General features: G+C 37.8%; 3 protein-coding genes across 4 annotated transcripts in view; 2 read left to right on the forward strand and 1 right to left on the reverse strand.

Moving 5' to 3' along the window:
- The first annotated feature begins 213 nt into the window (after nt 1–213).
- Rpn12 (regulatory particle non-ATPase 12) lies at nt 214–2902 on the forward strand. Its single transcript, XM_074090318.1, has 5 exons — nt 214–415; nt 633–808; nt 1157–1364; nt 1645–1815; nt 2690–2902. Exons 1-5 carry the CDS (start codon nt 308–310, stop codon nt 2831–2833), a joined length of 807 nt encoding a protein of 268 aa, XP_073946419.1. The 5' UTR covers nt 214–307; the 3' UTR covers nt 2834–2902.
- A 99-nt stretch (nt 2903–3001) lies between these two features.
- Nucleotides 3002–22641, reverse strand: part of LOC141429779 (uncharacterized) — a 40589-nt gene continuing 20949 nt past the window's right edge. For both annotated transcript variants that reach the window (XM_074090308.1, XM_074090309.1), the window contains exons 7-21: nt 22443–22571; nt 21249–21467; nt 20075–20225; nt 19086–19248; nt 18307–18378; nt 17308–17403; nt 16964–17050; nt 15606–15756; nt 14531–14654; nt 13519–13735; nt 12330–12528; nt 11157–11329; nt 10479–10679; nt 3568–3683; nt 3002–3355 (exon numbers count right to left, since the gene is read on the reverse strand). In XM_074090308.1, coding sequence (XP_073946409.1) covers nt 3226–3355; nt 3568–3683; nt 10479–10679; nt 11157–11329; nt 12330–12528; nt 13519–13735; nt 14531–14654; nt 15606–15756; nt 16964–17050; nt 17308–17403; nt 18307–18378; nt 19086–19248; nt 20075–20225; nt 21249–21467; nt 22443–22571 — 2228 coding nt within the window. In that variant the 3' untranslated portion in view covers nt 3002–3225. The remainder of the gene's footprint in view (nt 3356–3567; nt 3684–10478; nt 10680–11156; nt 11330–12329; nt 12529–13518; nt 13736–14530; nt 14655–15605; nt 15757–16963; nt 17051–17307; nt 17404–18306; nt 18379–19085; nt 19249–20074; nt 20226–21248; nt 21468–22442; nt 22572–22641) is intronic.
- smid (nuclear valosin-containing protein-like smid) lies at nt 5830–9065 on the forward strand. The gene has a single exon (XM_074090311.1). The coding sequence runs from the start codon at nt 5945–5947 to the stop codon at nt 8555–8557; it is 2613 nt and encodes an 870-aa protein (XP_073946412.1). The 5' UTR covers nt 5830–5944; the 3' UTR covers nt 8558–9065.

The following is a 22641-nucleotide window of genomic DNA, read 5'->3' on the forward strand; positions in this document are numbered from 1 at the left end:
TACGTTCCAATACCATCTTGAAATTAACGAAGTAAATTTTTAATTGTTCGATATTTCAATAAATTTGTCGTAAAAAAAACTTATTTTCATATAAAAAAATATCAAAAGTATAAAAAAATATATAGTTTTACACAGGAGGAAGTTAGTTCTACTTTTTTTTATTAAATAATGAAATCCGAAAACAAAATGAAGTGAATGAGTGAGTGAGGGTTTTCAAACATATCTTACTCAACAACCTAAAATTTGTTGTGAAGACGTTCACTTATTTTATTAAAATTGTTACCTAAAAAACATAAATTACATTAAAATGGCTTCTCTAAAAGACGTTGCCACCCTTTACCAAAACCTGAAAACTGAGTGGGCAAAGAAACCGCGTAAACTAGACAAATGCGGTGAGCTATTGAACAAAATCAAGGTAGGTTCCGTTTTGTTTGCAATGACTGGTCGTTTTCGAAACAATTTTTTAACAAAACAATTGTACGACAGTCATGATTATTACTTAAATGTTTGTGTGATGATGACTACATTTGATATTTTACTTAAAACTCGAAAAATGTACTTTATTCAGCAATTGTGGTTGTAATAAAAAGCCATGCCATTGCGTTTGAAACATCTTACAACTTGTTTTTCAGGTAGCGTTAACGCAACTGACTTTCCTACCAAGCAATAACACAGCTGCTAACCAAAAGGAGCTGATTCTAGCCAGGGATGTTCTCGAGATTGGTGCTCAATGGGCAGTTGCAGCAAAGGATGTTAAGGCCTTTGAACGCTACATGTCACAGCTAAAATGCTACTACTTTGATTACAAGTCAGTATACTACCCATATAATTGACTATGGGGTGTTCATAAATTGCGTGAGTTATTATTTTGATGAGTTTTGCGGCAACTATTATTATTAATTACTTATCATTATTTAGTAATTCAGCGTACTAGAAAAACTAACCTAACCATAAAAATTTATTTGTTAATACAAGCTTTTTTTGCTGACTGTACTTTTTCTTGACTGTACTCGCATTGTCACCCAAACCACACTTGCATACCAAATTTCAAGTTGATGCTATTAAAAGTCATGCTTGTAAAAAGGACACTAGGACACTATTTTATAGTCTGTTAATATGAATGCATCATTGATATTAATCATTTAAATTTTTCCAGAGAGCACCTCCCAGAATCAGCTTTCATGTACCAACTCCTTGGTTTGAACCTGCTCTTCCTACTGGCACAGAACCGAGTTGCCGAGTTCCATACGGAGCTGGAGAGATTGCCGGTTGATGTGATCAGGGCTGACCCATACGTCAAACACCCTCTGGCTTTAGAACAATATTTGATGGAGGGCAGTTACAATAAGATCTTTTTGGCCAAGGTTTGTATCTTTTTTTAAATTAAATAGTATATTTCATAACTAAAATTATAAAGATGAAAAATTTGAATGTGTTTATTTGTTTGTCTGTTTTTAGTGGTTAAACTCAAACAAAACTATTGACCTAATTGAACAAAATTCATTTACCTGTAGAATGCTACATACAGCAACAGCCAGTCAAATATAGAAAAATATAGCCTTAAATTTTACATGAATCCTGGCCCATGTACATGAATGGGTTATTTTCCTACCAATTCTTTAATTTTATAACTTCATACTCTAGGGCAATGTACCAGCGGAGAGCTACACTTTCTTCATGGACACCTTGCTGGACACAGTCCGTGGGGAGATAGCTGCCTGCATTGAGAAGGCCTACTTGAGCATTACTTGCACCGAGGCAGCTCGGAGACTCAACTTACCATCGCAGCAGGCTGCATCAGAGTATGGCAAGAAGGTAGAATCATTTTTTTTTTGTATAGCACCATTGATTGATCTTAATCATCATCGATGATTGGAGGTTGGAGTTGTTGGAGAAGACACTTGGTTTTTATTTAGCTGTTAGGTCTCTTTTATAGACTAAAATCTATCTGGTTTCGCCGGGTAATGGGTATAGGGTACCCGGCATAATTTTTGCCGAATCTGCCGGGTAACTGCCGGCAAAATTATCCGGCATTAAAATGCCTTTAAAATCCTCCGCTCGGAAGGGCTAAGCGGTGCGGGGTGAGGCAGTGTGACTTGTGTTTTTACATCACAATCTGCCAAATTGGAAGTTTGAATAGATTCACTTGACATTAAAAATTTAACAAATGAATACCTAAATAAATGTATCTCAAAGACTAGTTACTATAATTATGATTAATAAACGAGAAATAAAGACTTGATTTAATACTAAAATTTGTTAAAATTATAAGTTGACTTAAATACAAAGTTTGATAAACATTTTCCTATGAAAACAGTTGGCTTTTTTTATTACTTACCTGTTATCCGGCATCATTATCCGGTATCCGGCCGGATCCTGAAAACATGGCGAAACTGCCGGGTACCGGATCCTAGCCGGGTACCCGGTGCATCTCTACTAGAAATACTGACCTTATTCTTAAAATTCTTACATTAATAGAAAGCTACTCTCTCAAATAACATAGACAACCTTTTTATCTCTGATAAGTAATGAAGTTGAGACAACTTCACTCTGTATAGTTTCAAGAAGACATGACATTAATTATTAATATTATAGTAACGTATTTCATGCTTATAACAGTTCTATCCAACTAAACAAAGTATTAGTATTGTACTGTATTCCAGGGTATAAAAATTATATTTTGTTTTAGCGCGGTTGGGTACTTGGTGCAGACAACTGCTATCATTTCAACGCTGCAGAAGAAACGTGCGCGGCGGCTTCTGGTGTACTACCGTCGTCCGAACTGGCTGAACAGACCATAGAGTACGCTAGACATCTCGAGATGATTGTGTAAACTGTGGTTTACTTTACAAGATTATGTTTAATGTCATAGATAATAATTAATAAAAGATTTTTGAATATCCTCTAATTTTTACTTTTGACAAGGGTGTGGCTTGTATACAAACCTCGTCCTGACAGATCACCATCAGAAACATCCCAATTGGCTAAGCCAAGAATGTTATTATTTGTATAAAGATTTAGCAAAGTAGGTACTACACAAAAACAGCCCTGGATAACCCTTCAATTTGTTCTATCCTATCTCAAAGACCTTCTCATCATCTCATTCGCTCTGGCTCAGAAGATATTGGCAGAAATTACCGCCCTATTTTATTTGTGGAATAGAAGCATTTTGAATAAAGGAAAGATTTATTTGGGATTTTTATTTTTATTCTTGTATCACAAAGTCTAAGATGCTTGTGCCACAGGTTCGGGAGTTTCTTCAGGCGTCCTCAATGATGATAAATCGTCCAATTTCAGAAGTCTAATATAATGGTCCAGAGCGCTGCGCAAGTCCCAGTTCTTTATTTCTAAACATCTGAAATTGATGAAAAGAAAATCAAATTACTAATTTTTACTTAGCTTGGGGTTGATATTGCTTCAATGTTATATGAGTGAGTATGATCTGCGGATTTGGAAAGTCGGGGCGATTATTATGGAGGGAGAGGGACGACATAGAGTTGGTCAATCCGTTAAACTACGAAGAACGAACAAAATGGTTCGGTTCAACTATGCAAAGAAAAATGGTACCTTTCTCCTCGTTTTTTGTCAATATCTGCCAATTTGACAAAAATGTTAAGAAGTTGGGATTTTAATTCATCGTCTGGTGGAGACTCCAGCTTTAAAGTCGGCGCCTTGGATCGCACCTGGAACAAGAATTATAATGTACAAACCATTTCGGGATACAATTTAACAATTTATTCTATTTCTATTTATTTTTTTGTTAATTATTTTGTATTTATTGCGTGTTAATCATTAAAGAAAACTTTTATTATTTATTTAAGTCGCTGTACTAACAATAAAATTTTATTATATGAATGTAATTCCGTTTATTTTTATCATTAAATTTATGAGCATTTCTAAAAAAGTTTGTACATTTGTCGTTTCTCATTGTCCTCTGCCGATTTATTGTTTTCTTTAATCACGAGGCCACTGCATATTGTATTTGAAATATTAAACATAAAATTCGTTTCATTATCTTAAATAACAATTAACTGTCTTAAATACATATGTATTTGATTATTTAAAAAACATATTTTTAAAATAATCGTCCAGTACAATTTGTATGAAAAGTTAAATGTCCCATTGTAAATTTCGAACATTAAATATCGTTTTTTTTAATCAGTTTTAAGGTCTCGATTCAGTGGTCTGTTTTATTACCTTCTTATAGTCTCAAGCAATCATTTTCTACATGTTTTTCATATGATTGTCTAAGAAAAATATTTAAAAATTTAAAATTTAAGTTTGTCCTACAAAAAGTTCCTATTTTGATTCCAGTTTTTGTTACCGCATTTTCGTCCTTAAAAGGTATTTCTACAACATTAAGTAGATTCTTCATAGGAAGCTGGCAACACTAGCATCATTTGGCCATCTTTAATTAGTAACCGTCACATTTCAAAAATCGAAATGCTGGTTGAAACAAGTGCGTGGTTGGTCATAACTGAAATAAAAGTCCACTTTTGTTACTGGAAAACTTGGGTAAGTTTTGATTTTTTGTTACTTTGACATGAATTATATTTATTAACACTTTATCAAGATGTATATGCTTAAATTCTTTGCTCAAATTGTACGTTATATTTGGTTTGACGAATTTTTAAATGTGTCGGGTACCATTATCGTTACCTCCTTTTTTGTTACTTTTGAATGATAACGTATGGCTAGGAAATGGGAGTAACAAAAAAGGATACCTAAGGCAGTGTGTAGACTATTAAATTTGAGAATGTCTTTTGTTTATTTATATGAGAGATCATCATCATCATTGTACATCTATTTCTCTTGTTAACTGTTAATTTCATGTTTTTATGTACAATATTAAAGACTTTACATACATACATCAAAAGTTAATATTTTTAAATGTTTTTTCTGCGATCTCTTCATAATAAGAAGGTATGAATAAATAATTTAACACAACATTTTGTATCAACATTTTGATTTCACCCTGTATTATGTGATTTAAGTACAAAATTATTATTTTTTATTTAATATGAAGAAAAAACATTTTTTTGTTTCATTTATAATATAATTATAATATTGAAATCGACTAATGCACACTGTGCCTAAGAGTTCCTAGTTTGTTACCAATGTTCCTATTATTGTTACTGTCCCGTAAAAAAATACGAAGTTTTTGATATTTTTTGTTTATATTTTGTTAAAATATCATATATTTTAAATATTTCAGACGAATCTTTACCAATTTAATTATGATAATTTCCAAATAATATTAATGCATCTTTAGAAATGTGCATTATATTGTAACTTTTCATGGTACGTTTGACCAAATGGTAACGTAAAGGAGTGATTATCTTCATTATTTTTGTAATTACCTTAAAAGAGTAAGAATTAGCATTTAAAACGTCAACAATGTTATTATTGCTACCTTATTTCTTCAATAAAAGCAACTAAATAATGTGTGTGGTTTTTATTATACTTAATTGAATCTTAGTCACAAAATAGGAATTATCGACTGCCTCGACTCAGTTGATTAAACTTTACAGCCTATTTTATAGTTACAATCTCTAAGAAATACATTATTTAGAATCTTTAAGAACTAGGTAATAATATGCAATTAAAATAATATACAAAATTATTAATTTCAAATTAGCCTATGCTGTCCGCAAAATGTACAAACTTTTTTAGAAATGCTCTTATATGCAACACAGCACATACTTTTTAATAATAATACTTTTTGTTTGCCATGCAGTTTAAAACGTAACAAGGCTTTTAAATGCGTGACTGAAACAACTCGATCTTAACCATAGACAACCAACTGACAAACAATGACATTTTTATTTTCTCTATGTTAATTTCCATCGATTCGGCGACGCACGCACACACGCCGCTGTCAAACTCAAACATTACGAAAGAAACAAAATAGAATCAGCGTGTAATTTATCTCTCTCGAATTAAAATGAAGAAGCATCAAGGAGGCCAGATTTTTAACGACCCGGTCATGGTGTCGCGGGTAAAGAACTATCTCGCCGAAAATGTGGATAAAACATTCGTTGATGTCCGCCAAATGGCGCACTCGCTCAAGGAGCGTTATCGTGAATACGCTAACAGAAGCGACAGCGCTTTTCGTAAAAGCGTCGGAAGTGCTTACAAAATGGTACTCCAAAGCTACGGACTCGATGATGCATTTACGTCAGAAGGGTCTGAGGAAGAATCCGATTTGGAGTTACTTGACGAAAGCAACAGCGCGCTGAACAACCGCCTGCTTCAAATGTACAAAATGCAGGATAGAATGCAAGACAAGAAGCGGCCGGCGGTGTCTCGCCGCAACGACAAGTCAGGCGAACCCATCGACATACTGAGCAGCGACGAAGACGGTACTGCGGCGCCGAAGTTACCAAAAATTAATGACCAAATTACAATAACACCACACATTCCTACCCGCAAAGGCAACAGTACAGCGGTCGAAGACACGCCCCGCCTACAACAAAACCAAAACAGCTCGAAAAAACGTAAACCAGAGGTCAACAAAACTGCCGCGCCAAAAAAAAAGCCTGAGGTTGGTACATTGAAGAATGTAAAGGTTAGTTTTGAGGACATAGGCGGTATTTCAGAGATCATAACTCAAATTTGTGATCTTGTGCTGCATATGAAGCATCCAGAAGTGTACAGTGAGTTGGGCATAAAGTCTCCAAGAGGTGCATTGCTTCATGGACCCCCAGGAACGGGTAAGACTTTATTAGCACATGCGATTGCTGGCAAGTTGCAATTACCGCTTGTGGCTGTTTCAGGAACTGAATTAGTGGGAGGAATGTCTGGGGAATCAGAGGAAAGAATCCGGGAGCTTTTTGAAAGAGCAGTTTCTTGTGCACCAAGTTTATTGTTCATAGACGAGATTGACTCTATCTGCGGTAATAGAATACATGCCCAGAAAGACATGGAGAAAAGGATGGTGGCTCAGTTACTTGCCAGTTTAGATAGTATTGGTGATGTCAATGCGCCAATATTGGTTCTTGCTGCTACCAATAACCCTGACTCTTTAGATCCTGCCTTACGGCGTGCAGGGCGCCTAGAACAGGAGATTACTCTAGGCATACCTACCTTTAAAGCTAGGAAGGAAATCTTGGCCATATTATGTAAAAATATGACCCTCGGAGATGACATTGATATGAATTATTTAGCTCAAATCACACCTGGTTTTGTTGGTGCTGACTTACAAGCCCTTGTCAACAAAGCAAGCACTTATGCTGTTAAGAGGATATTTATTGAAATCCGTGCGGCAGAAGATGAAGAGGCTGAAAAAGAGATTGAGGAAAGTAAGCCTGAAGAAGTAGCTGTCATCCCTAATGGGGAAAATGAACCTGAGACTCCTGTAGTTACTGATAAAGTTGATCCTCCTGAGTCTGTTCCTGAATCTGAACCACAACCAGAAAAAACAGAGGCACCAACTCCAGAACTAAATGGTGAAGTTATTGCTGTTGAACCTGCTAAACCACCACAACCAGAAGCTGTCAAAGTTAAGAAACCTCTTAACCCTGTTGATGAAGTACTAAGCCTTCTTGAAGACTCAATGCCTTACTCCAAAGAGGAATTGGCGGGTGTTTGTATCAGACAAGAGGACTTTGTGAAAGCATTGAAGACAACAAAACCATGTGCTGTAAGAGAAGGAATAGTGACAGTTCCTGATGTTACCTGGGATGATGTAGGATCTCTGAATCAAGTTCGCAAAGACTTGCAGATGGCTGTTTTAGCACCAGTCAAGTACCCGGAACAGCTTAAGAGGTTAGGCTTAGCAGCCCCAAGTGGAGTACTACTTTGCGGCCCCCCTGGTTGCGGTAAAACATTGCTTGCTAAAGCAGTGGCTAATGAAGCAGGTGTAAACTTTATATCTGTTAAAGGACCAGAGTTGCTGAACATGTATGTCGGCGAGAGCGAAAGGGCCGTTCGGACTTGTTTCAGACGGGCTCGCAATTCCGCGCCATGTGTTATATTCTTTGACGAATTCGACGCACTTTGTCCAAGAAGGAGTTCCCATGACAACAATGGCGCAGCGCGTGTTGTAAACCAACTGCTCACAGAAATGGACGGCATAGAAAGCCGCGAAGGCGTGTTTGTGCTAGCTGCGTCAAACAGGCCAGATATAATAGACCCAGCAGTGCTGAGACCAGGTCGTTTAGACCGCGTAATGTACGTCGGAATGCCAGCAAGAGAAGACAGAGTTGATATCCTCCAGAAATTAACTAAAGGAGGAACTGAGCCACAACTTGGTCCTGATGTTGATTTAACAATCGTTGCCAGTCTTACTGAAGGATATACAGGCGCTGACTTAGCCGGTCTTGTAAAAGCAGCAGCTACAAACACACTTACGACTCACATTTCAAACGGAACTCTGGATGGAGACATATACGTGACATTTGAAGACTTCAGAACGGCTTTAGGAAAATGCAAACCATCCGTTTCTTCAAAAGAACAGCTGCATTATGAAAAACTGCGACTAAAGTATGCTTCTGGGCCTGATGAAATGGAGATGGAGACAGAACTTACTAATGAAGAATCTATGGATACCGTTTGAGAGTCGTTTCAACGTTGCCGAGTTGGCTCTTTCCGACTTAGTAGGTAACAGTGGATGTCCTATACAAACATACCTTTACTTTAGAATTTTTATTCAATCAGTATCAATTCTATTTTTGACGCAACTTTATACTACAGCCAAAACTAAATGGTCTTCAGTTCCTGTATTTGAATTCAATAATTAAGTTTTCACTTTATTCGATTTTAGATTGTAAGTTTAAGTCTGATATGCTTTGAGTTTCTTTGTGTGTGCATAAATCTGTTACTGTCATGACTTATATGTTTTGAGTAGGGTTTTATTTTTACCAAAAAAAAAACCATATTCAATATGCTGCTTACAATAATGTAGTCTTAAATAAATAGGTCAATAGTGAACAGAACAAAAATTAATGGTCTTATGCTGCTAAGTATAAAAGTAAACATTGACAGTGATATAGAGTAGATAAATAAACCATTTCGGAATCTGGAAATTTTAACTTTGGTGAAAATAAAAGAAATATTTTTTCTTATTTGTGGTTTTCTTTTTAACAGCCCATACTAATATTATGTAGGTATTAATATTATATTTCAAATAATCACCGTATTTCATCATTAACTAAGTCTGTTGTTGATGAAGAACTACCGACCGAAGCGGCTGAGCTTTGTCCAAGAGATCAATTTTTGGAGAAGTTACATATTAAAAATAAAAACTTTAAAAGTAAAGCATTACCACTGAATAAAACAGGGTTATTTACCCTGAATTCCTACCACATAAACACAATCAAAGTCAAAATATCTTTATTCAATTTAGGCCAAAACAAGCACTTATGAATGTCAAAAAAAAAAACTACCACCAGTTCGGAAAAAACTCCGTTGAGAAGAATCCAGCAAGAAACTCAACGAGTTATATTTTTTTAAACAGATTAACAATATTATAAATGAAAATAATGATAAATAATATGATGAATAATATTTTTGTTTCAATAGTGTTGGAAACTGTGGTAGCCCAATGATAGATTGACATATGGCCTCTCAAATAGTGGATGGCAGATTAATTCAATGCAACATTCTAGTAAAGAAATAACAAAAAAAAAATCGGCCTATAGATTTACAAAATGTCATTTTATTGTCAACCGCACCATAATTTTGCTCCCTGTTGTGTTGTTGAGGTGCTGCCTAGAGTAGCACTATAGACAATCAATCCGCCTCTGCCAATATCTATAGGTGTTCCAAGGCTATCCCCACATGGAGGAAAAGTACCTTAAGAGCGTTTATACCTGCTGAGCGTTGCATTTTTGTTAATTTTTCTCGATTATTCCATAAAAATTTAATGAAAATTAAAAATGTGGTCTGATAGAACTTTTCTTATATAAGTTAATGTGTCTACTCCAATAGTTATTCATGATAATTACGAGATGACCGTAAAAGTAACAAATTCGGAGTTGAAATAAAAAATCCAAGAAGACTCCCAAAACCAATCGTAATTTGATTGCTTAATCGCGACATCTCTTGTTCGGGTGAGCGGTTAGTTCCGATGGAGTGGTGACGTCTCTCGATGTGAGCTAAAACATAGATGTCGCTAGTCTCGCTGCTTAAGTGGCTAAGAAAGAAAAAAGCAGGCAAATGTGTGGTGCATGGGAGAAATTTGTGTCTAGACTCCTGTCCAGTGATGATGTAGGGGTATAGCACGCAGCAGGGAATGCTATGAGGACCTGGGGTCGATTCCAGCGCTGGTCTCTTTTTCTGGGTTTTTTCTGTGCCATTTATGTTTCAGTTTGTATTTTCAATATTTGGTCGTTATAACCATTGTTATTTCGGTACATAAGATCTTGTTGGGGCTACTTTCTTGGTCGTTACATCCGACATTGTTATAAATAATGTCAATATATACGGTTTTGACTGTGGGCAATAACTAGATATGATTCGACAAGTTTGCGACTTACCGTGGTTATATTGAAAGCAGTCAGCATGCTTTCTTCACAAGGCACGTCCCAGTACAGCATCTCGTGGTGAATCTTGTATTCCGAGCCGTTTTTCGTGTGCAGCACGATATTGCGCGTGAATGTCAGGTGATGTTCGTCTTCGGCCAAAGATTCAGCTGTGAGCTTTAGGATGCCCCCGATCCTGAGTATGGTCGTTGAATCCTGAGAAACAAATAAGTTTAGAAGTACGTACTGGGTTAAATAAGTATTGCAGCGTGCTTTTTACGGGATATTTCCACAAGTGCAATAAAAAACAAATAGCTAGATAAATATCATGGGACAATTTGACACCAAATGACCTTGCCTCAAACTAAACTAAGCAATGGGTAACTAGGCAACGGATAAACATACTTATATAGTTAAATATATACTTGTAAGGGCAATACCGACAGAGATAGCAAGATATGAGAATTGTAGATGAGTGAAGGAGACAAATAAAGAAAACTTCCAAGATGTCTGATTTTCAATTAGCACCACCTATCATACTTAAATATTAAATGAACAAAACTTGTGAACATTCGTATTATTCACGCAAATAGTTTGCTGGACAGATCACTTTGTGAGCAGCGAGCAAGTTGAACAACCTTTTCCATAAGTTTTTTTTCCAAATATTAAAGTTTTCATCCAAATAACACTCACATCATGATGCAAGACGTCTACAGTAATCGTGTATTGATCGTGCTGTATGGCCGGCCATTTGTTGATGAGGCTGCCGATAGATGGCGCGCCGCGGATGGTCTCCCAGTCGCCTTCCTTTAAGTTGCGCGCTCGCAGAAATAGGTTACGGAAATAGCGGAACGCCGAGCCGTAACCTGTGAAGGTATATGTTTATAAAAAATGCTATATTGCTATACTAGCTTTTGCCCGTGGCTTCGCTCGCGCAGTATTGGTATATGTAGCTTAAAGCTTTTTTGATCCCACAGGAACCATACATTATTTCGGGATGAAAAGTAGCCTATATGTTAATCCAGTAAGTATATATAATTATTACCTGTATGCCAAATTTCATACAAACCCGTTCAGTAGTTTTTGCGTGAAAGAGTAACAAACATCCATACAAACTTTCGCGTTTATAATATTAGTAAGATTGATATAAGATTATTTTGCTTTGAAATGCGTCGAAAAAGCAATAATATTTATTGTCACTGAAGATACAAACTTTACATTTTTTTTATTGTATGAAAATAAAAATTATTGCAATTTCATTATTAATTGAGTTAAAAGAGGTTTACCAAACTATCACTTCAAGTTTCTAGGATAACTGAAAGTAGGTACCCCTATATTAAATGATGTTGTACCGGATAACATCACACGTTCGCGGTCCGTTCGGATTCACGTCTCACGGTAGTTTCATGTACAAAATTGCAAATCTTTAGGTAACCCTTTTTAGAAGATTTTATTTTACTCCGAGGGATGGCCAAAGGAGCAGAGGCAGACCCAACAGGAGATGGCGGGATGACTTGAGAGAATTTCAGCTCGATTGGCAGATGCATGCTCCGGATAGGGAAGAGTGGCGGAAGAAGGAAGCCTTTGCCCAGCAGTGGGACATATTACAGGCTACATGAAAAAAAACTCCAAACGTTCGTGAGAAAAAGGTCTTGACAGACGAACAGACAAATGGACAACAAAGTGATCTTACAGGGTTTTCGTTCTGGCCCACTGAGGTACAGAACCCATAAAATGTTAAAAAAAAACCTGAACCGTTAGATAGATCGATGTCGTAAAGTAGGTATACCTACACAGGTAGAGCACGTCGCAAACATTGCATCTCTCTTTCTTTCAGCGCTCAAAAGACAGGAACAAAATACTCACGCAGCTTATTCCGAAACGTGACGGTCAGTACTGCGTCCTTATCGTACAAGTCTTCAATAGCCGCTCGGTCGTCGTACGGCGCTTCTAGAAGCGGGAAGAATGTTTCTAGAAACTTCTCCACCACGCCTACCGCCGCTTCGGGGCAGTAGTTGCTTTTCATAGGCAAGAAGTCACCTTTGAAAGTTAGGGGTACGCCATCCTGTGAAAAGATATGATCATTCAGATGGTGAAGCAAATCCAAAAGATGGATAGTGGGGTTATGGAATTCCCCCTTCCCTAAAATATTACAATGACTGACACAACTCGGCCCTTATGTCTCCAGAGAGATACAGACAGATTGACGGGCAACAAAGTGACAAGGGTTTCTTTCTAAAAGGCATAATATACATAATATTAGAATAAGCAAGCTAAAAATAATATATTATTTTTAATTTACTTTTTTTTAAGCAATAATCACTAGACAACAATCAATAATGTAATAGTACATTAAAGAAAACTAAAAACTTTTTTCGAATAGTTTTAAAAAGAAAATAAAAAACTTACGCACGCACTGCGAATAAAATTAGTCTATGGTAGTAATAATATTTTCATCACACTTGCTCGTAAACAGTGTCGTAACATGCAGGCTACCTTGGTTGCAACCTCCCAAATAAAACCCTCGACCTTAATGTGCTTGTCATGAAACCCGTGGTCGGTAAATGAGTCATTGCCCGTACTAATTTTCATGCCATGAAGCCCAAGGTCGGTAAATGAGTTTGTTACTGCATGGTGTGCTGCTGCTCCGTGCGCGCGCTGCACACGCACGCCATGCACATATAATGCGGAGGGGGAGGGCGGCGGGGAACTGGCACTGCTAAGAGCACAATCAGCGGTATAGGCAATTTTTGAAAAAATATTGTTTTTTTTTTTACAAATATGCAATTTTACTCACAAACGTGATGAAAAACATTGTATTTCGCACGGGCGGTACTAGAATTACGAACATCGACTCATAAAGCCCTTAGTCTTCGACTTCGGGCTTCTAATAGACTCTCGTTCGTAATTCCTTATTTACCGCCCTTAAGACACAATGTACTATTAGGTTTATTCTAGCTACAGAGGTTTCTTTTTTCGAGGAGCAAAAACGAAGAACTTTTCGTGTTCTATTTTTAAATATAAAAAGAAACCAAGCATGTTTGAAAAAACTTACTATCTCTCTCAACTCGCTGAAAATCATCTTCAACACTTTTATGTAGTGCTCGCCGTCTATATAGTCAAGGCAGAGCGGGTTTCCCTCCAGTTTGATGGAGCGAAGCGGCAGGTTGCGACAGCGCAGCAGTAGCGTCAGCTTGTCCAAGAAGTTATGGGATAGGTCCAGGTGTTTGAGCTTAGGCGTCGTAGTTTGAAGGTCGAAACCGTCTAATGTGCTGGAAAAATAGATAGATAGATAGAAACTTTAATCCTCATAACAAAATAACATGGCTCTATACACGTTTTTGATAAAAACAAAGGAATAAACGTTAAGAAGAAAAACACGTTAACAATCATACAGAGAACAAAAAGATACAAAACAGATATAGAGAAACCACATTGTAATACAGGGAGCCATGTTATGTAATGAAGATACGGCGCTGCCTCAGCATAATGCCGCGGCTAGCAAGCCGTAGCGCTGGTATTCTGCCAGTACCTGTGTGAGTTTGAATGCCGGCAACCGTGGTAAATAGTAGTATAAAATCATTGATTCCACGGAATAGAAAGAACAAGAGGAAGTGGCATAGCAACGAAACACGCTGATAAGTAGGTACAACTAAGCATAATTACTGGAGACCATAAATTGCAGAAGGGGACATATGATAGGACACTTGATACGACACGAAAATTTCTTTTTAAACCTGTTGGAGGGAAAAGAGAAGGAAGACGAGGCAGAGGAAGGCCAAGATTGACCTATTTTAACCAGGTGAAGGATAAAGTGGGTGTCGTGTTGTATCAGGAAGTCGATAGCTGGCCGAAGACCCTGCGGAATGGCAATCACTCCACCGACGAGAGCGTAGCTCTTGAATTTAAGGAGAAGAAGTATATTTACGTCAATTTTACTGTCAAATTTAATTTGACAATAAGATTAGTATCCGGTAGTTTTGTAGCGATGTTGAATCTAAAAGCTTTTACAATGCAATTTCGAAGACATCTACCAGATGATGGCATTTTTTTTTATAAATACTCACGTAATCCTGTTGTTGGATAAGTTGAGGTCGACGAGATACTCCCAGTTCACCGCACTCTGTAGCTGTATCAACTCCACCTGGTTCGTCACTCGGTTCAAAGGGAAGTATAGGAAATGGCTGACGTCTGAAATTAATGAAGCATTACGAATAGGGCTTACGGAATGTTCTCGAACGGACTCGGTTCAGCGTAGAATATCCACCACCGAGACGGACGGATGAACTGGTTAAGGCCGTGGGTTCACGTTGGAAGCAGGTAGCTTCCAATCGAATCAACTGGAGGTCTATGGAGGAGGATTATGTCCAACAGTGGAAGTCCTACGGGTGATATGATGATGATGATGATGATAATATCTTCTTACCAAATTACAAGTGTTAAGTGCCTAGGACAGGGATGGCGAACCAATGGCACGTGACACAATATTTTGGGCACGTCACTGATCACAAAATGTATTATGCACTAGGTCCTATAAATGTGTCTGATGCATAATTTTCTAGTGACTAGGAAATTATGCACCAGACACATTTAATTGTTTGAAGAAGCTGGCTCTTGCTATTTTTAGTATTATTATTTTCCCAATAATCAAAAACTAGAAATTATTTGATGGCACGTCTATGATCGCTTTAAACATTTCTTTAGAAAAAAGGCACGTTGATACGTAAAGGTTCGCCATCCCTGCCCCAGGACGACTGGAATTAACCAATAAGTTTCGGTTCTCTGGCAATTTATATCTAGGCACATCTTATGCTGTGAATTAAGGCTCTCTGGTGTCAACTAGGACGATGTTATAAGGGTTTGAGTTCGAGAAAAGGTAAGTAGTGCCCTGCCTTCTTTTTTTCGTCTTGGCGAGGGCACTGCCGTGCCCCCAGATTCAATAGATCTGTGCCTATCTTGTGTTGATAGAGAAGTTTCAAACTTTCACTGCTCTAAAGGGAATTAGATATTTTCAGCTAGATACTTCCACGCGTTCCTGAGAAAAGGGTCTTGCCGGACGGTTGGACACACAGACAGACAGACAATATCGGGTTCCACTTTTGCCAACTGAGGTGCAGAACACTCAAATTTGAATTGACAAACCTTTTTCAGTAAAGAATCCCCTCAGGTCTAGCTTGTTCTCTCCGTCATAATGTGTCATGAGACGCTTCCGTAATACTAGCCGAGGAATCATGTCGATCTGGTTGAGAGACAGGTCTGTGAGAGAGATGAACACAGCCAGCTCTATGTCGCCCTGAAAGTATAATAAAATGATAGTCGAAAGCCAATGTGGCCTAGTGGTTTGACGTATGGGTTCCTAAGCAGCGAATTCTGGGTTCAAATCCGGGTTCACAATTCCGAGTTCTTCGACATTCATGTGCAAAAATATATTTCAATTTTACCAATCCCACTTTACGTGCATGGGAGATAGCCAATTTTTTTTGCTACTGTTTATTCTACCACTTTGTCGGCACTTATTTAGGTACCTAATATCTCCATGCAAAATTATTCTTTCTCGCACTGACAGTCTATATGCTAAGCCGCGGACGGACAGACGGACAGACAGCCGCAGACAGACATGGCAAAAAAAGGGTTCTGTTTTGCCATTTTTGCTACGGAACCCTAAAGACGGCGAATGTTCGATGTTCTGTTACATAAAAGTCAATGTTCAAGTTTATTAACACCTAAAAAAACTTGAATGAAATGCCTTGCGGATAATTTACTGAATCAGGCGGTGCAACTAAAACAATGAGGGCTATCGTTATTTGTCTTTCTAGATGGCGCCACTGTTGCGTGAGGTTTTTTAAGTGTGGCTTCCAAAGTTTGTTATTACGGGCGTGAAATCAAAGTTTAGATTAAAATCATATTTAATACACCTTAAAACCGTACCATAAAAATATCGAGCAACCACAGTGTTGCGTAGTCCCGTTTTGTTCGGAAAAAAGAGGGAGAACAAAAGTTTCCGAATCACAAAAACGTCTCAAAACACAGACATTCAATGCCCCGTAACGCATAATTGCCATAATTAATTTCAGGTAATGCAAAATATTCACAAAATTATTCCAATTATAAATAAACCCGCGTAGATGACCCAAAAAGTATGAGATTTGACATTTCGGAGACGTCATGCTACACTAGCGCCTCTAGCGGATAATTCATACGCGACCTAGCCCTCATTACTTTGCTCACTCGCGACCTTATGATAGCTACGCTTATGCATACCTGATGATATGCGTGTTCAAGCAGTTAATCCACCTCCTTACTGTAAGAACACACACAAATCACACAAACCCATCTATCACCACACTACACTGACGCGTTTCGAACTCAACCAGAGCTCATCTTCAGAGCAACACAACCGTACACCATGCTACCAGATGTTAGACTCCTCTCTCTCTCTGTGGATATCTTTAAGGTCGCGGCCGTCGCGAGTGAGCAAAGTAATTGTTTTAGTTTATTACCTTGCGGATGTGGAAGCCGACTTTGTGTATAGCGATCAGGGCTGCGCGGCTGCGTATCACGAGAAACTTGCACTCTTGCGATGTGAACTGTGGATTAAAATAAAACGTTCGTTCTCATGCTTGTAAACCTCGTATAAAAAGCAGTGCATACAAAATGTAAGGTTTTAAATGAAAAATTAATGCGCACTATTGCTACTTATTTAATTTTCTCACAACTGAAGTAAAACCCATTTAACAATTTGTAAAATGCCACGTTTTATTCATTTGTTGCATAAACTCCAATAAAAAAAAATCTTGCTGTTTCTACTTTTATTTGGCTAAACTCGCATTCATCCAATATTTACCTCAACGAAGCACGGAATGAAACTTTTGCCCTTGACGCATTCTAAAACCGCGTCCATAACGTCCTCTTTCGTCCAAGTGGTAGGGTAACCTTTGACCTGTAATATAATATTTTTTTATTAAATATACATATACAAAGTACATATAAATATACACATATAAATATACAAGGTGTCAAGGTATAGTTATTCCAGAATAATTCAGCAAATGTTAGCATTACTTTGACTAACACACCTGTGAAACTTCATATTCTTTAACTTCTTAACCGTTCTATTCCTACAGGTACAGTTACAAATTAATTAGTTACGTGAAGTAGAGGTTACTGTTAAAAAAAAAAATTTTTATATATATAAGCTTTTCTGCCGACTATACTTTTTGTTTGCGGTGCTACATTGTTATCCAAGCTACATACTTGTAATATATACCTAATTTCAAATCAATACGACAGCCGGAAGTGGAGCAAAATTATCATGCAAGATTTGTAGCAAACAAATTAATAAAAACTTTTTTTTTATTCGACTGGATAGCAAACGAGCAAGTGGGTCTCCTGATGGTAAGAGATCACCACCGCCCATAAGCATCTGCAACACCATGGGTATTGCAGATGCGTTGCCAACCTAGAGGCCTAAGATGGGATACCTCAAGTGCCAGTAATTTCACTGGCTTCATACTCTCCACGCCGAAACACAACAGTGCAAGCACTGCTGCTTCACGGCAGGATTAGCGAGCAAGATGGTGGTAGCAATCAGGGCGGACCTTGCACAAGGTCCTAACCACCTGATAGATAATAAAATATAAATAATAATTAATGAATTAAGTTTAATAAAAACTTGTAGAAAAAAACTTTTCATCTACGTCTGGCGACGACGAACGAATATAAAATCAACATAAAGCTTATTAAGCGTGTAAAGAAGTACAAGCGCATTCAGTTATTATCTAGCGTAGTTCAATTTCTATCTCCTTCACTCGTACCCAAACTACCCAATGGAAAAGCATATTACCAAGACTTGAATGAAACAGCTGTCCTTTTCATACCCCGTCTCCATTTGCTCTTGCTCCAATATCATTACAGACTGAAATGAAAAAAAAAAAAAAATATTCAGAAAAACCCTGAAAGATCAATCTGTGATGGTATCTTTACAAATTATTTGGCAGATTACATTTGCCACATGGCGCCACCTGTTCGCACTCAAATAGGTATGTTACATTATTCTCATAGATTATATCTGACACTTGCTGTTTTCCCGGGACGAGAGATGGCGCTGTGTCCGTTAGATCACTATTAATCAAACTCCGAAATAAAACAAAAATCAGCCAATTAATTGTTTTGAGACATGAAGTTAATTATTGTGAAATAAAATGACTATTTTTTATGACGGAAGAAGAACAAATTTATTTCATTTAATACGTATTGGCCAACGTCGCTGGCCAGTGTTTAAGTTCGGCTAGCGAAAAAAGTTTTGTCACAAACATAAATACAAATATGGCCTATGTCCAACAGTAGACGTCCTACGGCTGTTATGATGATGTAATAAATGCCAAAATCGGGAAGTATAATTTTCAAGTTTACCTAAGAGCTCAGTCCCACTTGTCGGGTGTCGAATCCATTTCGTGTCGGATGTCAGTCATTTCATTTCAATAGAAAATCGTGTCGGGCACGTGTGAATAACTTCTTAAAAAATGTTGCGTCACTGGAACGTCCGATAAAAATCCAGGCCCGACAGCCAACAAGTGGGAACTAGCTCTAATAGTTAAATAATAATCTTCAATTCAACCATACCTTGGAGTACCTAGCCGACACAGTCTTCCGAAGCGTCACATTTTTCTTCCACGGCCAAAACGGCAAGTACTTCTTGACAATTTCGTCTTCGCTCTTTAGCACGTCACTTCGCAAATGAATTGGGACGTAGCGGTAAGATTCCGCGCCTTCATTTACGACTTCTCTGTAACATAGATTTTACTTTTTATAAGGGTGTGTGATATATTTTTAATTTTATGACTTAAATTCGGGTTTTGTTCAAGGGGTTCGGGGTTCAAGGTACGCGGAACAAAACCCGAATTTAAATCATATAATTAGTAATGAGTAATGACCGCGATAGTCTAAAACATACTAATATATGTGAAAAAGTTAGGTATGTTGCGAAAAGTTGGAAAATGAAGCGTAAAAAAGTGACAATTAGTCTTTAGCCTCACGTGGCGTCGCAGAAAAGGAAAACCGTATGCTTTTTCTACACACACACAAACATCACGCCTGAATTCCCAAATGGGGTAGGCAGAGCACACGAAACGTTACCGCTTCGGAGCCACTTTTAGCAATTTTAGGTTTTAAGTTTGACAAAAACAGTACAATAGTGACGGTTGCTAGCCTGTCGCCTACGGTATACCTAAACCTATATCCTCAGTCGCCTCTTACGACATCCACGGAAGTAATAATAGGAGCAAAAATTAAAAAAAATCAAAAAACCCTATTGCCTTAAAAAGTAAAAAGAAGAAAACAAGTTTAGTGGTCTTAAATTAACATACTGATTTTTCGGACTCGATTTTGAATGGGCGGTTCTGAGGGGTGGGTTGATTCAACAGTGGATATCTTCCGTAGGCGACAGGCTAGCAACCTGTCACTATTGTACCGTTTTTGTCAAACTTAGAACCTAAAGTTGCTAACAGTGGCTCCGACACGGTAACGTTTCGTGTGCTCTGCCTACCCCATTTGGGAATACAGGCGTGATGTTTGTGGGGTGGATATCTTCCGGCTGATGATGAGTGCGTTACCTGATTGCTTGTTCCTTGTTGATCATTAGATTGATGGTGAGCTTCGGTTTCTTTGGTTTTGTAATATTCAGGGGGCCCAAGCGCTTGAACGCGCTCAGTCGCTTCTCGCCAGGCTGTTGAATGTCAGGGGACTCTGACCCGTCTCTGGACTCTAAATGTTAAAATGGTAAATGAAAGTTATTCAGCAGAAGTAGACTTGTTTTGTTATCAATGCCAAACTTAGTGAATGTATAATTTTACTAGCTGTTGCCCGCGACTTCGTCCGCGTAGTATGGAAAATAGTTTACGTCCTATTCTCAGATCTACCGAATATACACAAAAAAATCATAAAATCGGTCAAGCCGTTTCGGAGGAGTTTGGTCACAAGCATTGTGACCCGAGAATTTTATATATGAGATATATAGATAAATAAATATATTAGATATATAAATGTGATGAAAAACAAAAAAGCCGTGGTGGGTGGCCTAGTGGTTTGACTTATGGCTTCTTAAGCAGAGGATTGTGGGTTCAAGCTCATGCAGGCTTGCATCTCTGAGTTTTTGATATTCATGTGCGAAATTACGTTTGTAATTACCACGAGTATTACGATGACGGGAAACTTTGTGAGGAAACCTATACGAAGCAAATTAAATGGTGTGTGTTAGTGAAGTTCCCAATCCGTACTAGGACCGCGTGGGAACTACGGGGCAAGCCCTCTTATCCTGAGACCTGCACTCAGTGGGACGTATATTCGCTGAGACAATGAAGATGATTGTGATGACAAACTTTGTATAGCACACGTTCTTCGAATCCGGGCTTCTAATAAACTCTCGTTCGTAATTCCTTATTTACGCGCACTTAAGACGCAATGCTAACAATTATCATCCCTTCTATAAACACAGTTCATTCGGTTTACTATGTTTCGTCGAATAACGTTTGGCAACCTGTTTAATTTCGCAACTTTTCATTGCCGTTATGTTTTATATTTCTGAAACTGTAAATATTTCACGATTTTTATAAAACTAACCTAACCTGAAATATTTACAGTTTTAGAGTTTGCGAAATGTAACAGTTTGCCAAACGTTACGTTGCGAAAAGGCAGTACCCGGTTCATTCATTAGAATCGCTGAAGATAAAACCGAAATTCGGTTACGGTCTCGGTTGCAGATTATATTTCGGTTGAACGCTAAAATACCTTCTTCAGCTTTCCCAACGGTCTCAGCGTACACGTCCGAAGGTGAATACGGTCGGTCGGGTATTGTCTCGTTCTGGGCCAACGTTGGTGTATTGGCGCCAGTGTTGGCTCCAAGGTCGTTTTGCATGGATTGTTGGGCTGGTGTTTCATCAACTAGAGCTTGGGTTGGTAATATCCAACTAGGCAATTCTAGTGCGGCTAAGACTTTAGTTTCTGAAACTGTAATGAAATTGATTTTAGAAGTCAAGTTTAAACACACTAGAATACAGAAGATAACGCATAAACGAAACTTAGAACAATTGATAGTTTTAGAAAGGGCCATCTTCAAGAGTTAATAAAAATAGAACATTGCAACAGTCGAAGTCGAAGTTGTAACATTAGCAGCAACAGAAGTGGTGGTGGTAGTAATAATATTTTAATATAAGTATTACTAGTACGTGTTACAAGTATGAAATCGATGTTAAATTTTTGTTGAAAATTAAATAAGCTGCAGAAGGCTAATGTAAACTTTTTTTTTCGTTCTATTTTAAGTACTTTGAGACTACCCGCGTTTTCTGAAACTTAACCTTTAAAAGAGAAGAAAAAAATATATCATGAGAACGTTCTATGAAATACACAAATAAGGGTTGCAGGTGGTAGGACCTTGTGCAAGGTCCGCCCGGATTGCTACCACCATCTTGCTCGCTAATCCTGCCGTGAAGCAGCAGTGCTTGCATCTCTTACCATCAGGAGACCCACTTGCTCGTTTGCCATCCAGTAGAAAAAAAAAAAAAACAGGCTTTCTGTGATAGGCTAGTTTGCGCTAGTATCGTCAGGCTCGACAACTTTGACATTTGTGTCATGTTTGTGATTGGTCAAGTTTAAATGAGCCAATCGCAAGCAAGAAAGAAAGAAAGAAAGAAAGAAAGAAAGAAAGAAAATATTTATTCGTGACAAACATGAGAACAATGGATAAAAGAAGTAAAAAGAGAAAAAAAAAAATAAGTTATGCATGTCACGAAATGGTCCCAAATCAGCAATCTGCCGGTCTTGCGAACGGCGCTGGTCTTCCTTTGAGACCATCTGGTCATCATACATTAAAAGACTGTTACGTCAAACGAACCTCTCGTTGCTAACGCCATCTAGCGATATTTATTCTGTCAAAAACCTTCACTATCGCTTTACCTATTAAATATAAATCATAACAATCTTTACCGTCACTAGTGCCTGGTTTAGTGGCAGGCATGGGTGTGTTAGGATTTGGAGGCACATGAAGCTTTGCCTTCGCCATTTCCATCTCTTGCATTTCTTTTTCATGAGAGAGCAAGAAAGACTTTGGTATACCTGGCAACATTATAATCGAATTAACTAAGATCACATTTGATATTAAACATAAATAATAATAAAAAATGAG

The sequence above is a fragment of the Choristoneura fumiferana genome, chromosome 7 (genome assembly GCF_025370935.1).
Source record: "Choristoneura fumiferana chromosome 7, NRCan_CFum_1, whole genome shotgun sequence".
NCBI classification, from domain to species: Eukaryota; Metazoa; Arthropoda; class Insecta; order Lepidoptera; family Tortricidae; genus Choristoneura; species Choristoneura fumiferana.

Coding starts and splice junctions, on each gene's coding strand:
- Rpn12 (XM_074090318.1), top strand. CDS start 308: ATGGCTTCTCTAAAAGACGTTGCCACCCTTTACCAAAACCTGAAAACT. Junction 416..632: donor AGCTATTGAACAAAATCAAG/GTAGGTTCCGTT, acceptor CTTGTTTTTCAG/GTAGCGTTAACGCAACTGAC. Junction 809..1,156: donor TGCTACTACTTTGATTACAA/GTCAGTATACTA, acceptor AAATTTTTCCAG/AGAGCACCTCCCAGAATCAG.
- smid (XM_074090311.1), top strand. CDS start 5,945: ATGAAGAAGCATCAAGGAGGCCAGATTTTTAACGACCCGGTCATGGTG.